We start from the raw sequence: 15,921 nt of genomic DNA, 5'->3' as shown, positions 1-15,921 counted from the left end.
TTTGCTACGGATTAAAAGGCTAAAAGAGATTGTTCAAGAACCCTTATTAAGTTTTTGGTCTAAATTTTATTTAAGGTTTGGTCAGAGGATGAGAGGTTTTGGGTGGGAGTATTGATGACGATTTTTGGTATTGTCTTTTTTTTTTTCCTAAGTTTGAGTTATTGCTGTGATTTTTTTTTTGGGTGTGTTCTAAGTAACTACTGCATGTTTCTTAGTGAGTTAATATTACTTGTTAATACTACTTTGGTTGTAGAGGCATTGTTGTCGATGGTTAATTTTACTATATTCTATTTGTTTCTTTTTGTTCTAGTTACTACTACATGTTGCTTAGTGAATGAGAGGGTCATGACCATTTGATTCATGAATTAAAATTTTAGAAATTTTTGTTCGGTCAGTTCTTAGGTTTGCATGCAAAAAAAAAAAAAAAAGAAGCAATGGAGGTGTTATTGAGTGAATTAGAGGTATAATTATTACTTTATTGTTTTGTATCTGAATATATAATTAAGGTCATTATAGAAATTCAAAATGAGGTCTAGTGAGCAAACTTTTTTATTTAAAAGCAAAAAGAAGGTGTAAAAAGTATAAGAGGTCAAATGAGTAGATTTAGAGGTCCTAATGAGAGCCTTGAGAGTCTGTTTCATTAACTTGAAGTTCATCATGATCGAGAGTCTTCAATGAGAACCTTGTTATGAAGACTCATAATGACTTTTAATTTCAATGATTTAGAGGAGTTGTATGATGGATTTAAACTATCAACTAAAATTTAAAATATTCATAAGGACTTGCACATTCAACGATTGGATGAGTTGTATAACGAGGATTTAAAATATCAACTAAAATTTGATATACTCATCCAGTGGTTGATTTTCATTTTGATTTTTCATTATAATGTCATCATTGACATTCAATTGACTAAACCGACTAACATAGTGAATTGAGCTATGGTGTGAATGGTTCAATGTTTTGGTAGGAACTACGAACCTTGGTTTTACCATGCGGTACCGAAAAACTAAATTTTGTCACCATTCTCACCCTTTTCAGTCAATTATCTCCTAATTATGACCAAATCCCTATATCTTGATAAATTTTGACTAAGATTGGGCCATACATAGCTCATCAAGAGCTATAAAATAAAGATTTGAGATATTTGGACGCGATTCATGGGTGGTTTATTGGGAGGCCTAATTGACGGCTGAATTGAACCGGAAACCAATTGTGTGGCTCAGTAGTCAATTATCTCCTTAATATGACTAAATCCCCATATCTTGACAAAATTTGACTAAGATTGGGCCATACATAGCTCATCAAGAGCTATAAAATAAAGATTTGAGATATTTGGCAATACCAGTGTACGCGATTCATGGGTGGTTTATTGGGAGGCCTAATTGACTGCTGAATTGAACCGGAAACCAATTGTGTGGTTCAGCACAAGGATTGAAATATCTGCGATATTTCTGATATATCCCTCGATATCTCCCTTTTTGGACAGGCTGATATATCTTAGGGGGTTAATATCTTATTTTCTACCGTTTCTCCCAAAATTTCTCCGACATGGTCAAATATCCCCGACAAAGTGAAAAAAATATATGTAAAATTTGATTAAAAAAAAACAAAAAATAGAAAAGACTCAGTAGTTCTCTAAATGCAAATTTGTGTGAAGAGAGATCTCCTCAAGGGAAATCTGGGTCAAGAGAAATCTCCTTAAAGCGAATTTCGATAAGGAGTATTTCCTTCAAGGAAAATCTGAGTGAGGAGAAATTCCCTGAAGACGAATCTGGATAAGGAGAATTCATGATGAAGCAATTTCAAAAAGTAACTCATTCACTTCATCTTTCTCAATTATATGGGATTGGCTTCAATTATGTTAAAGTTTCAGACAAAGATAACAGATTATTGGGTTATTATCCCCTGATAGGGGAAACAGTGGGCAGCTCTGAAGAGATCTATAATTATTATGTTCATCACTACAATTCGTACTATATGGGTTAAATATACATCTTGGTCTAATTATTGCATTTTCGTAGACCAGCGAGAGGTTTTTCAACCACCTAGACTCTCTTTTTAAATGTAGAAGAAGTTGACATTTATATGTATTTATATGTAATTTCAATAAATTAAATCTTTCAAAAACAATATATTTTCTCCTATATCCCCGATATTTCCATTTTTCAAATTTCAGCTAGATATGTAGATACAAATATTTTAATCCTTGGTTTCCGCAGTCAATTATCTCTTAATTATGACCGAATTCCCATATCTTGACAAAATTTGACTAAGAATAAAGATTTGAGATATTTGGCAATACCAGTGTATGCGATTCATGGATGATTTATTGGGAGGCCTAATTGACTGCTAAATTGAACCGAAAACCAATTGTGTGGTTCAGCCCAATTCGAGCTGGTTGATTTTTTGGTTAGAGTTGCTATTAACAACTTTTCTTAATATTATTAATTTTTTTCTTCCTTTTTTCTATTTAATCATTCACGGGCTATCACTTATTATTTCAAGGGTTCCAATAATGCCATGTTATATACTATTGGCAAAAATAGACAGAGTAGACAGAGTAGTTAAGAATTAACGAAGAGATGGTATGCTGACAATTTATATCAAGTTTATGCATGCCCTAGTTTCATCAATTGCAAGTTCACATGAAAATTGACACAAAATCATCTGCCTTACTCTTATCTATACACTAAACGCTTCTCTTTTTTGAACTTAGAAAACTAAACAAGTGAGGCACCAAAGGACTTACATTTGATATCTTTTCAATCATCGTCTCAATTTAATTGTTCCCTCCTATACCAGCAATCTCGGTAATTCCATTGCTTTACAATGGCGACATAAGTACGGCGCACAAAAAAATACATGATCCTGTTGGATAAAGCCCAAATTGTTGTTATAATTGGGCTTCAACACCACCAAGCCCGTAAAGTTGGGGGGGTTTTGGGAAAGATAGACTTTTAGGTATAAACTCCCGCTCGAATTCAAAACTTGAATCCTGAATCGTCAATAGTCTCAGATCCATTTCCAGAGAGAGAGAGAGCGATGGAGAAAGCCACAGACGAAGAAGAGAAGCCTGTAATGCTCAGAATCGCTCAAATCCTAGACGAGGCTCGCGCCTCCAACGCCATCCACAACCGGAAATGCAAGGAGCTCTACGCCCTCCGCTCCAAAACGGCGTCGTCTTCCGTCTTCTTCACATCCTTCTGCAAAACCCTGCTCCCGCTGTTCGCCTTCCAGAGACGCGCCGCCTCCGCCGAGCGCATCGTTCGCTTCGTCTCCTCCTTCGCCACCGGCAGAGACCCTGGCCAAAGCGACGCTGCTTTCTTGGATGAATTCCTCAGGTTCCTTTTGACTGCTTCTACTGCTTCTAATCGGACGGCAAGGTTCCGGGCCTGCCAGATTATTTCTGAGGTAAAGCCTTCTAGTTTTGAGAGGTATCTAGGGTTTCTGCGAATTTTTTTCTTTCAATTTTTATTCATTTATTTTTTTATTACTGAGAATTGAAATTGGAAGAAGAGGAAGACAGAATTTGGATGTCTTGATTTGTGGGTCTGTGGCTGGAAGTAGATGCATAATTTTCTTTTTCTAATTGAAGGCTTTGCTGAATTTGAGAGAAGCCCTAAATGAGTAGGACTGATTCTAGTATGACTTTCTTTGTTACCCTGAATTAATGGTGATATGGAAGTTTAACATTTTATGAAACTAGAGGTAGGTCCTAGGTGGATAAAGGGGAAGTACTGCTGCGGCGGATGAGTAAGTTCTTTCTGTGGAGATAACTGGTGCAATTTGAACTAATTGCAAAACGGGAAGGACTTAGGCTGCAGTACTTTTACGATGGCACCTTTAGTTTTAGTTTTCCAAACTTGTAGTCTATAACTCTGGAAGGGAGCCCGACTATTTTGATGCTTGGCTATTGTTCATTTGGATACAAAAACCCCCATTAGATATTAATTGTTTGCCGAATTTACAGACTTTGGAATCTGAAATGTCACCGTTGGTTTGGTTTATGAGAGTAGGAAGGGAATGTCTCATTCATCATAGTGTTTTATCATGTCATGTCCTTGAACTAGGTGGGGTCTTTTTTACCACCATAAGAAAGGGGTGAGATATGACTGTTGCTTATTTTAGGCATTCCATAAGAACACTAATGACTCTACAGATGGATTTTGTAGTGTATTTTCTTTTTGTTTCATCCCACCAAACAACAGGCCTGAAGACAAAACCCACTGCCCTGTGGATCATCATAACAAAACAATTCGAATTAGTAGGTCAACTGGAATGTAAATTATCCCCAAGTAGGGACATGTGGCTTTTGGTTGCTCTAGATCTTGTTTATAAATTACTTCTCTAGAAGCTGCGGAATCCTTTGTAATTGTGAACTTGGTTTGGAGATAGCAATTCTAGATGTTCATTTCCTCATGGTAACTCTTCTTGAAAAAAGAAGTGTCTAATATGGTATTAACTTTGAGACACTGACTTCTAAACCTGAGTTCTGTGAGTAATATTTAATTGTCTACTATAAATATGCACTATATTTGAATCTATATGGTGAGATTTCACTAGCTTCTCTGATTGCTGGACCAGATTTTTAATAATCTTCCCCCATGATTCCATGAAGTTCTCGCGTAGAGATTTCATGCTTCTCACCACTTTTGTGTTCCCTAGCATGACGAAAAGTTTGTTTTTGTAGATCATTATGCAATTACCGGATGATGCAGAAGTAAGCAGTGAACTTTGGGATGAAGTAATAGACTGTATGATGTTGCGTGCGGGGGACAAGATCCCTGTGATTCGTACAGTTGCAGTTAGGGCGCTTTCACGTTTTGCAAGTGATTGTGAGAACAGTGATATCGTTGATTTATTTCTTGAGATGCTTCCTGTAGAACAAATTGTGGTGAGTGCATCTACTGGTTTAAATATATACATGCTCTGTAGTGCAGTTGGTAGATTGAAATAAATGGTTTTCTCCTTTTTGCTGTTCACAGACTTAAAAAACATTAACATATAACAATAGTATCCACCTGTTTAGGAATATTTCAGTATACTTTTTGTTTATTGAAATTTGGATCTTAATTTCTGGACACTCACAAACACCCTATTTTGCATACTTTTCCAATGCATAGCTTGTATTACTATTATAAACCAATAGAAATAAATATAATTGAATACTTTTATTAATCTTTATGGTTTATTGCCCTCGTATGGCTGTACTTATAATTCAGTAGAAACTTGTTTCTTTATTATCCAACATTGGCACTTTTGCAGGAGGTTCGGAAGACAATAGTGCTCTCTCTACCTCCTTCAAATGCAACAGCACAAGCAATCATTGATTGCACATTAGATGTCAGTGAATCAGTGCGAAAAGCAGCATACTGTGTTCTAGCCAGTAAATTTCCTCTTCAAAGCCTCAGGTAAGCTTATGGTACAATGTCAATTTTATACCCTTTTTGAACCTCTTGCAGCTGTATTCCAACATCTGATGGAAAACAAGGGGGATACTACTACAATTTGGAAAAAGAAAAAAGGTTAATAAAGTAGAATGACCATGTTTAAATTGGAAGAATGGGGGAAATATGTAATTTTTGAAATGGGAGAATGGTTTAAGTTACATATCAATAATGATCATATTTTAGTCCTTTTGCTTTATAACAATGGACTCTCTTTTAACTACTGTATGCCATATATTAGTTCTGAGTGTTGTTACCTATCTCGACTATTACAATCAGCTACTATATTATCTAATGCTTCAAGTGGAATTTGTTTTTGTTATAAAAAGAAAATGTTGTTTTTTTCAGTGTCCTTTTTTTGGGTATAACTGTAAGATTTTTCCCTCAATTTCATTTGCTTTTCTTTTTTTGTAGTATCAAGCATAGAACATTAATTCTTCGGAGGGGACTTGCCGATCGTTCTCTTGCTGTTTCAAAGGAGTGTCTTAAATTAATGAAAGATGAATGGCTGAACAAGTGCTGCAATGGAGATCCTTTAGTACTTCTCAAGTATCTTGATGTGGAAACCTATGAAATGGTCGGGGAGTCTGTAGCAGGGGCCTTGTTAAAAGGTGGTGAAATTAGAGTACCTGAAGGTGAAAGTATCCGGCAGTACATATTGTCTAACAGTGAAAGAGCTGAAGGTTTGATACAGTTCTCAATCTTTTTCACTACTTAAATGTATATTGTAAGGGAATGGGGGGAACATTGGTGTGTAGGACTGATCCATTTAGTATGACTCTTTACTAAGCCGAACTTGCTATAACAGACTTGACCATTAACATTCTTATAAACAAGGGACATGCATTAAATTATGATAATCCTAGCAGACCCAAGGTCTGCAACTGCAATTGTGGAGAAAGTGTACTGAGATGATTGTCCCTCTTGATTTTGTTGTCTTCTAGACTAATTAAGTTGCATGAATGATATATTGAATACAGTAGTTACTAAAATAGAATTAACTAAACATACTTCTTTTTAACATGGCAGTCTGAAGGTGCTGGTGCAGGTCTTCTTGAGAATTTGAACGTTGATTTCACTAATTTGTCTTGTCTTGTTTTGTTTTTTTGTTTGTTTTACAGTGTTTCCCAATGTCTTTGCTGAACTTGTATATTAGTTTTGGACATCCTTCTAGTTCTGATCATTTTGAGGATATGGCCTGTATATATATATATATATATATATATGTATGTGTGTGTGTGTAACTTCCTTATTCAATCTCTGATGCCACAAGTATTGATTCAACTTTCCAAGTTCTCATATAACTAAATAAGTTGGTGATGTGTCCTGTCACAACTCACAGATAGTAACTAGATTGATCTAGGTTCTTTTATGCACTTCTGTACAAAATTAGCTTTTGTATATGATTCTGTTAAGTTCCTTGAACTGATGATTTTGGAACCATTCTTTGAGTAACTAAACTGATTTGGTGCTTTGCCATCGATTGGGAAACATTATATGTAGATTTTTACATTAGAGAAGTTAGCCTGTTTCGGTGATCATGTTTTTCAATGTTATTATAGAAGACTCAGAACGTTGCACACCAAACATCCAACTGATGGAAGCGGAGGTTGCACTTTACTGGAGGATGATATGCAGGCACCTGCAGATGGAGGCACAAGTAAGTTTGCCTGTCATTTCCGTTTAGTTATTTTTTTCTTCTGCATTTTCTGTTAACTATTTGGTTTTGTTTTATGTCTTACCACCACTCACAAAAAAAAAAGAGTAACAGTAAGCTTGAGTCTTTATGCCAAATTGGACTGACTTTGGCTTAGTTATGCCAAATTGGACTGTTTTTCTTTTTCTTTGATTCGTGTACTATGAAGTGTCGATGTCATGTTATGTGTTAAAATTACAAAGTAGAATAGAGTTGAATGGGCATTACTTACAAGTTAAGGGTAATCTTGTTGGGAGCTCATTGATCTATTATTCTTGAAGTTATATATATACTGAATTAAGTAAACTTGCTCCTCAGTATCTAAGAGTCCGAACTTGTGCTTGGACAGGAGAAAGGCTCTGATGCTGCTTCTACTATGGGCACCGAGGCAGCAGTGTATGCTGCAGAAGCTACAGACAACAATGACCTTCTTGAGAGAATCCTGCCAGCAACAATTTCTGATTATATAGATCTAGTCAAATCTCACATTGATGCTGGTGTGTATAAGCTCCACTTGGTTGAGAATATTGATTATATCCAACTCCATATCCTAACTTGATAATATCCTTTCAGGTTCCAATTATCGCTTTGCATGTCGACAGCTACTATTGCTTGGTGCAATGCTTGATTTTTCGGATACATCAAACAGGAAGGTTGCTAGTACATTTGTGCTGGAACTGCTCCATAAGCCTTTCGATCATGAAGTAGATGAGTATGGGAACATGGTTGTTATAGGAGATGGAATAAATCTTGGTGGTGATCGAGATTGGTCTGATGCGGTGTATGGGTTGGCAAGCAAGGTGCATGCTGCCAGTGGTGAATTTGAAGAAGTTGTTCTTAGGGTTGTAGAGGAGCTCGCTCTCCCTTGCAGGGAGAGAACAGCAGATTTTATGCAGTGGATGCACTGTCTTGCTGTTTTTGGCCTTTGCTTAGAGAAGGCAAAATCACATCAGTCGATCAAAGGGAGAGCTATTGAACCTGTTGAACTACTGCAATCTCTGTTGCTTCCGGCGGTATTGAACTTAATTTTTGTCACTTGCTTAATTGATAGAATCCCCTATTTTCATTCCTGTTGAATTCTTAAAGACTTGGGAATGACTGAATGAGTGTCTAGTTTTGGTTTTAACTTGTTTTATTGTCTAGTCTTCTGCTTAAGAAAAAGCAGGGAGGCTAAATTTTTAAGTGTGATTTTTTTTTCTTGAAAATTTATTGCGAGTTGCTGTTAGGGGAAAAATGAAATGCTAGGGTCCAAATGTCTATGCAACTCAGGATTGTTATAAATCTAGATTCTAGATTTAAATAAGCCAGAAATATACTCTTTTATGAAGTACTGCAAACTTCCCCAATGAATATGTGCTTAAAGGTAGTGTGTTGTCGCGTTATAATTGTCTGGATAGAGTTACTTTTCTTCTTCTTCTATTATATTATATATATATATATATATACATATTTTTTTTGGGACAATCTTCTTCTATTTGCCATGGACCATGTAAAAGCTACTGTTGTTTGTGTATTTTATTTTATGTATGTTTGTTTTTTATTAAAATTTGTTTTTTTATAGTATATTTTATATTATACTATTTATTTTTTTTTGGAATGAGTTACAACTTTTCTGTATTCTGAAATTGCAGGCAAAACATTCTCACTTGGACGTGCAGAGGATTGCAGTTAGGTGCCTCGGGCTTTTTGGGTTGTTAGAGAAAAGGCCAAGTGAGGAACTAGTAAAGCAGTTAAAGCTTTCTTTTGTTAAGGGCCCTGCTCCAATTAGCATAGTGGCTTGTAAGGCATTGTTTGATCTTGGGATGTGGCATCAACCTCAGGAAGTTGATAGGACTGTGGGTCAGAACATGACATCGCAATTTCAAGACTATGGGATGACTTCTAGTCCCTTAGACATTTCTGATATGGATGGGAACTTGAATCTTAAATTGCTTGATCTTTTGTATGCTGGACTTCTTAAGGATGATTGGGACAATTCTGTACCTAGTGAAGAGAATGAGTCTGTTCAAGGTGCACTTGGGGAGGGCTTTGCAAAAATTCTTCTCCTAAGTGAGAATTACCAAAGCATACCTACTTGTTTAAATCCTTTGCTTTTATCCAAGCTCATTACCTTGTACTTCAGCAATGAATCTAAGGAGTTGCAGAGGTAGCTTGATTTGTGCCTTCTTTATACCTTATCGTTTTACTGGTGTAATCTTCCTCACTGAACACATTACATTTTGTCCAGGTTGAAACAGTGCTTATCTGTGTTCTTTGAGCATTACCCTTCCCTCTCGGCCAATCACAAGGAAAGTAGTGAAATTGGTTGGAAATGTTGTCAAATTAATTTTTTACTAGTCTAATAGCCTGAAATCAAGTGGTTACTTATGTGCAGAAGTGTATATCCAAGGCTTTCATTCCTGTCACATGTTCTATGTGGCCCGGTGTCAATGGCAATGCTGGAGGTTCTGCGTCTGTGGTGTCTAATATGCGTAAACGTGCAGTCCAAGTATCACGTTTCATGCTGCAGATGATCCAGGCCCCTCTATATGCAAAGGCGACCGAGGATGACAGAAACACTAGGGACCAACCAGAAGTTATCGATGGTACCGTGGAACCTCCACTTGAGAGTGGGGAGGAAGGGCTTGCAATACGCATAGCCACAGAGGTGAGTTTGAAACTGTGGAATTGAATCACTCATACTATATGGTTAATTCTTGACTTTGACTAAATATTTCAATTTTCTTAAATTTTCCAAAATATTCCATATACTGAAGCTGTGCTTTTGCATCATACATACTGATGTAGGTTTTATTAGTCTTGATCATTCAGATATTAACCATTTTTTTTAACTTAAATGGCTTTGCTAAATACGGAAATCTACTTTTAAATGCCTGATGCGTGTTAGATCTTATTGTTTAAGGAAGTGCAGAAAAAAAAAAACCCAAGACATAACCAAAAAGGAATAGAAAAGCAGGCAACTATCTTTTGGACAAAGGCTTGTTAGCTACTTTTATGTTGTCACTTGTTACCAAATGATACATACCGAGAAAAAAAAAATCCACCTTCTAAAATCATATGCGATCTCAATGAAACATAACGAATGGGTCAAGATTTCTTGTGATAAGCAAAGGTTGTACTCTTTACACTCTTTTGGTAAGTATTTTACTATTACTCTCATTCAATAGTATTTTGTTGTTAAAAAAATTATAAAAATTATGAGGTAACTTGAGGCAATTTCATTATGATTCCAAAACTAATTTTGCAGACTGATGTACTTTGAATTATGTGTATCATGTATATCATAAAATTTTTAGTGGATCCTTGCTATATAGATAGATCACTGTAGTACTTGGTTTAGAAATTTCTTTCAGCTCCTGGCTTTAGGCCCCTTGATTGAAGACTTCTGCAACCTTAAGCTTATGAATTACCTGGCTTTCTGCTTTATACAGGTGGCAGCCTTCCCTACAAAGAAGACTCCTGCAGAGAGGTCATATGTGTCAGCACTATGTAGAATACTTGTTTTACTCCAATTTCGGGTATCAGAGCAAGAAGCAATCCAGTTAATGAGGAGGCTTTTAGTTCGTGTGGCTGAATCTGTATTGGCAGAGAAAGATCTTGTGAAGGAGTTGAGGCGAATGGCTGACAGTCTCAAGGCATTAGATAAACATCCTGACCTGGAAATATCACAAGATCAAGCTAATCTTATATTTGGTAAAATCCTTACTGTGTTATTTCAGAATTATCAATCCCTTTATAAATTAAGTCTAGAAATTTGTTTTGAAATAATTCTAATGAATCAAGGTACTAACTTGATTTTGATCAGTCCAGAATGGAGGAGAATGTTATGTTTAGAAATTATTGTTTGTCCTTATTCTCAATCATATCATTTCATTCTCTGCATCACTATAAATATCCTCTGAATTGAATGATTTTCTCTATTTGCACTACTTTTGCTTACTGCATGGGAAATAGTGTTAACTTGGCATCATTTGGGACAAAATAACTGCTGCAAGTAAACAAGAATACATTTATTTTTATATTCATGTAAAACATCTGTTAGGTGATTTTCACTGCTGAATTACATGTTGGCCCGCCTGCCTGCAATCACGAGCATTTTTTGTTTGTGTTAGAAGTTGAAAGGAAAGATTGGATTAAGTTGCTATCTGGTTATATAAAGTTGGAATTTCCTCATGTTTGGGGATTGCTAACTCTTCTACGATTACAATTTCCGTAATTCCTCTTCTTTTCTATTTTGTAGGAAGGTTAGAACTAGACTTCAACTTGGAATCCAATATATCTGCTGAAATGCCGCAAACACCAGCTCCTTGCTCAAGCAGACCAACACGTACCAGAAGACGAGTCAGGCAAGAGGAGGAATCTTCTGATGAAGATAGTTCGCCCACCTCTGTTGTTCCTAATAGTGTTGGCCCTATGAGCTCTCGTTCACAGAGAGCAAGCAAGACTGCAGCACTGACCAAGATAACGACTGCCATTACAGCCCCCACGATTGATGAAGATGATGAAGAGGAAGAAAGCTCAGGGGTGACATCTGATGACGATTCTGATGGCTCTGATTAGTTTCTCATTGTTTGGGTTGGCATGTTAGATATATTTAGTAATGCAATGATCATTGCCTGAACGGTATCACTTGTATGGTCTAACGAGTAAGTTTACAGAATTTGTACAGGTCTGTGCACAAGGGTGTTTAAAGATGTATGTTATTTGGCTGTCTGCACTCAGTTCATTGGTGTACGAATTAAGCTTGTGGTTTACCATATGACGAATTAAGCTTAGAGATATTAAGTCTCTTGCTTGGAGCTTTCAAATACTCGACTGAAAAGCTTAGAGAATTATCGTATCACCATTTTCTCTTTTGTAGTCCTCGATATGTAACTTCTCTTGGTTACTTAGGCCGACTTCTTCAAGTTCTAGAATCCCAGTATCTGAAGTCCAGAATAGAAAATGTGTAAATTGACAATTAGAGAGTAATGATTATTGATGATATCAAAGCGGATAAATGACTTCCAACTTGTAGATTATAAAAATGACTCAGCTCGTCCAGTATTATTTAGTCTAGTGGCAAAGTCTTCATATGATAACAAAAAAAAAATAGACTCAGCTCACCATTTCAATTTTGTCAACCTCACCAAAATAGAACTACGGTTGATGGCAACACAACTTTATTGGGGCAGTCCAAAAACAACTGAAAAACAAGAGCCTAAATTGCTATACATAACTTCCTACCATAGTTAGATCGTCGGACTGCCCATACCCCGTTGCTAGGAAATAAGAACATGATCCTCCAAACAACTAGAATCCTCCTTAACACACCATCAGAAGTCTGCCCACAGGCAATCTGCCTTGGTGCCCGAGAAAACTAAAAGAGTCCGTAGACTCCTTTTTTGAGTTTTAGAAGGTTTAAATTAAATGAGTGTATGTAGACGTTTGTTTTCATGTCTGGTGTTCTTTGTCTTTTTTTTAGTGGAGATCCCAGAATACGATCGGCCCAGCTTACTAGCCAAACGACTCTTCACAAAAGAACTTGAACATTTACCTGAACGTACCGAACCAGCTGGAGTTCCTGTAACAGCCTGTTAGGAATAGTTTCCCAGATTTCACGGAGAAACCTGTTATCTGCAATGTTCATGGAATGTCTCTATCAGTATCGTGTCGTGTCCTGATTATGGGGCTTCACATTTTTCAAAGATCCGACCAGGGCCGATCTTAAGGTTTTTACGGCCTGAGGTGAAAAATTAAAATGTGGCCTCCTATATATATATATATATTGCTCCAAATAACAGTATAAAATCATGTATTTTGAATAAAAGTAACTATGAAATCAATAACAATACAAAAGTATATGAATATTTATTCCTTGCATAAAATTATGAATTACAAAACTAGTTAAACATAATTTTTTTTTGATGGCTGGAACCCAGTGGGAGGCTAGGCCCTCACGCCTTTAAATTTACAAAGCATCACTTAAACCTTGCTCTTCTCGTATTTTTAGCTGCGAAAGTACAAATAATGTTGTCATAATCAAGTTTATCTCCCATATTTTTTTCAATAGATAGCATAGATAAACCATTCAATCTTTCTTGTCATTCCTTTTCTTTTCTCTTCTGAGCTCCAGACTTGTGTTTTCTAGTGGGAGGCATCTTAACAATAAAAAATCGATCTTGTTTGATGTGAGAAATTTTCTATACATACACAATCAATATATAGGGTTTAATTTGGGTTAGTTTTCCATAAGGAGAAGGAAAAGGAATAGTTATTCATATGGAAGAAGGAAATGAAAAGTTTATATGGAAAAGGAAAAGGCAAAAAAAAAAAAAAAGGGGGTGCTGGGCCAACGGGTCCAAGAAAAATTACTTTCCCATAATTGATTGAAAAAAGAAAAAAAGACAAAAAAAAAAAAAAAAAAAAAAACTGAAAGGGCGGCTGGGAAGTGGGAATTGAGTGGCCCCTTAATTGATTGAAAAAAAATTAAAGAGAGAAGTGCAGAACGTGATTCTAACCTTGGTGGACAAGGGTACAGTTTAGCTTCCCTTCCGCTGGAGCAATGCACGGCTTTGTGCTTATTATAGCTAATAGTAATATATATATTATCTTTAACTTATATACAGAAACTCCAAATTCCGGAGGCCCCTGAAAGCCGTTGGACTGAGGCGGCAGCCCTCAGGGCCGGCCCTGGATCTGACACCTCTATCAGCTCAAACTAAAAAAAAAAAAGGTTACACCTCCCAACCCCTCAAAAGAAAAAAGAAGAAAAAAAGAAAAAGAAAAAGAAAAAGAAAAAGAAAAAGAAAAAGAAAAGAAATGATCTCTGCTCTGGCAGCAAAACTATGCCAAAATCGTTACTCGAGCTGACTTGAGATTTAGAGGGTCTTTGTAACCCTTCTGACTGTCTCTTTTTGTTTTGCGGGTCATCATGAGCAGGAGGAGCCAAGCTTACCCCATAGTTTATCAACTTACACAGCCCAGTTCACTCTTTAGTTACTTATTGTAACCAAGAAGAAAAAGAAATAAGTTTTATCTTGAGTAACTGTATGATGTTAATGTATTAACTTGTGAAAATAATAATAATAATAATAAAGTATGGAATTATAGTGAGATTCTCCTTGTTTTGAGCCCCATTTTGTTTGGTTTGCCTACGGTACTTGAAATCTTGGGATCATGCTAGGAATCAAATAAGCCACATCTAAAATATTGTGCTGAAGTGTATCAAACACAATATTGATATGGAACTAGATGAACAACTAGAAAACAATAAAGAAAGTAAACACAAAGAACACAAAGATTTATAATGGCTCACTCAATCAGTATGCTTGAGCTATGTCCAGGTTAGCATACGTGATCTGTATGCTCCAACTTGAGGGGGAGTGTTGGAGTGAGTCACTCCTTAATTGTATCCCTTGATTGTAGCAATTGTTATGTAATTAGGATTGTGTAATTATTTAGAATGTTATGTAGTTAAGGGGGAGTATATTACGATGTAATTAGTTAATCACTTTCCTATTAGGTTTCTGCATACTTTGTATATATACTCTATTTTTGGAGAAATCAAGATACATCAGAAATTTCCAAACTTTTTCTTTATCTTTGTTCTGTTTGACTTGGTATCAGAGCAGAGATCCGTCCGGACTCTGTTCGTTTGTTTCCGCTGCAAATTTGTCTCTGTACTCTTCAAGAGTTTGTCCTTTGTCTTCATCCTCTATTCCTTTTGCCCTAAAACCCTAAAGTTTGCAATACCTTGCCGTCAGCCTCTTCTTCCTTAGCCGTGTCAAATTTTGTGGTTTGTGTTGCTGCTTGAAGAAGAAGAATGGCAGATTTGTCCCTTAGTTCATTGTTCAACAGTTAGGTGCCTTGCAACTATTGTAAAACTGTTGGACACTACAAGAGTCAATGCCCCAAGTTGCTAAGACTCAACTCCAATAACTCTGGTTGGAAAAGAAGTAACAATGGTTAGAAAAGCAAGGCGGCAATCCAACTGGTGCAGGAGCAAGAACCTGATTTCTATGGTGTGGAGGGTCAAGATCAAACTAAGGGTAATATTTCCCTAACCCAGGAGAATCGAGGTAAAATTGGTGTCGCTTTAAATGTTTCTGGCTTTACTGGTAGTAATACATGGATAATTGATTCTGGTGCGTCTGATCATATGACCTATGATAAGTCTTTCTTCATCATGTTGTCCTCCCCATCCATAACACATGTCTCTATGGTGAGTCCTTTCCGGTGTTAGGAATTGGGTCAGTCCAAGTTACACTGTCCATTACTCTTTATAATGTCCTCTATGTACCCTCTTTATCTCATCATCTTTTATCTGTGTCTCAATTAAACACACAAAACAAATGCTCTGTCACCTTTTATCCTATGTATGTCATCTTTCAGGATCTGTGCACTCGGGTGATAATTGGCAAGGGAGATCTGAGGGAGAGACTGTTTCACTTAGAATATTGCATGTACTGAGGACCGACACAAGCACCATCAAGTCCACAAAGTCCCGTTGTCCTGACATTGAGTTCTGATCGGATAAATGAATTGTGGTTGTGGCATCGTATTTTGGGCCAACCATCATTTGGTGTCATGAAGAAGTCAATGCCTTCCCTTTTTTTGGGAATAAGTGATTCTAGTCTACATTGTGAAACATGTTCTCTAGCCAAGAGTCATAGGTCTAGTTATCCTTCTAGCTTTCAGTCTAGTACAACTCCTTTTGAATTAATTAATTCTGATTTTTGGCGACCTTCCAAAAATTCAACTCTTTCAGGAATGCATTATTTTGTTTTATTCATT

The 15,921-nt window shown here is 36.5% G+C and overlaps 1 protein-coding gene across 2 annotated transcripts; it reads left to right on the top strand.

Annotated features, from left to right (window-relative positions):
- The first annotated feature begins 3,008 nt into the window (after positions 1-3,008).
- Positions 3,009-12,059, top strand: LOC112191671 (condensin complex subunit 3). Of its 2 annotated transcripts, none has more exons than XM_024331063.2 (12): positions 3,009-3,414; positions 4,694-4,897; positions 5,269-5,414; positions 5,865-6,133; positions 7,016-7,110; positions 7,496-7,643; positions 7,720-8,159; positions 8,778-9,292; positions 9,374-9,434; positions 9,521-9,793; positions 10,578-10,839; positions 11,387-12,059. In XM_024331063.2, the coding sequence occupies exons 1-12, from the start codon at positions 3,046-3,048 to the stop codon at positions 11,704-11,706; spliced, it is 3,102 nt and encodes a 1,033-aa protein (XP_024186831.1). In that variant the 5' UTR covers positions 3,009-3,045; the 3' UTR covers positions 11,707-12,059. The 2 variants fall into 2 exon arrangements, with proteins under 2 accessions (XP_024186831.1, XP_024186830.1); XM_024331062.2 differs by having other exon boundaries at positions 7,013-7,110; positions 11,387-12,057.
- Positions 12,060-15,921: the final 3,862 nt, after the last annotated feature.

The sequence above is a fragment of the Rosa chinensis genome, chromosome 3 (assembly GCF_002994745.2).
Source record: "Rosa chinensis cultivar Old Blush chromosome 3, RchiOBHm-V2, whole genome shotgun sequence".
NCBI classification, from domain to species: Eukaryota; Viridiplantae; Streptophyta; class Magnoliopsida; order Rosales; family Rosaceae; genus Rosa; species Rosa chinensis.
This window is presented reverse-complemented; position numbering and strand designations above follow the sequence as displayed.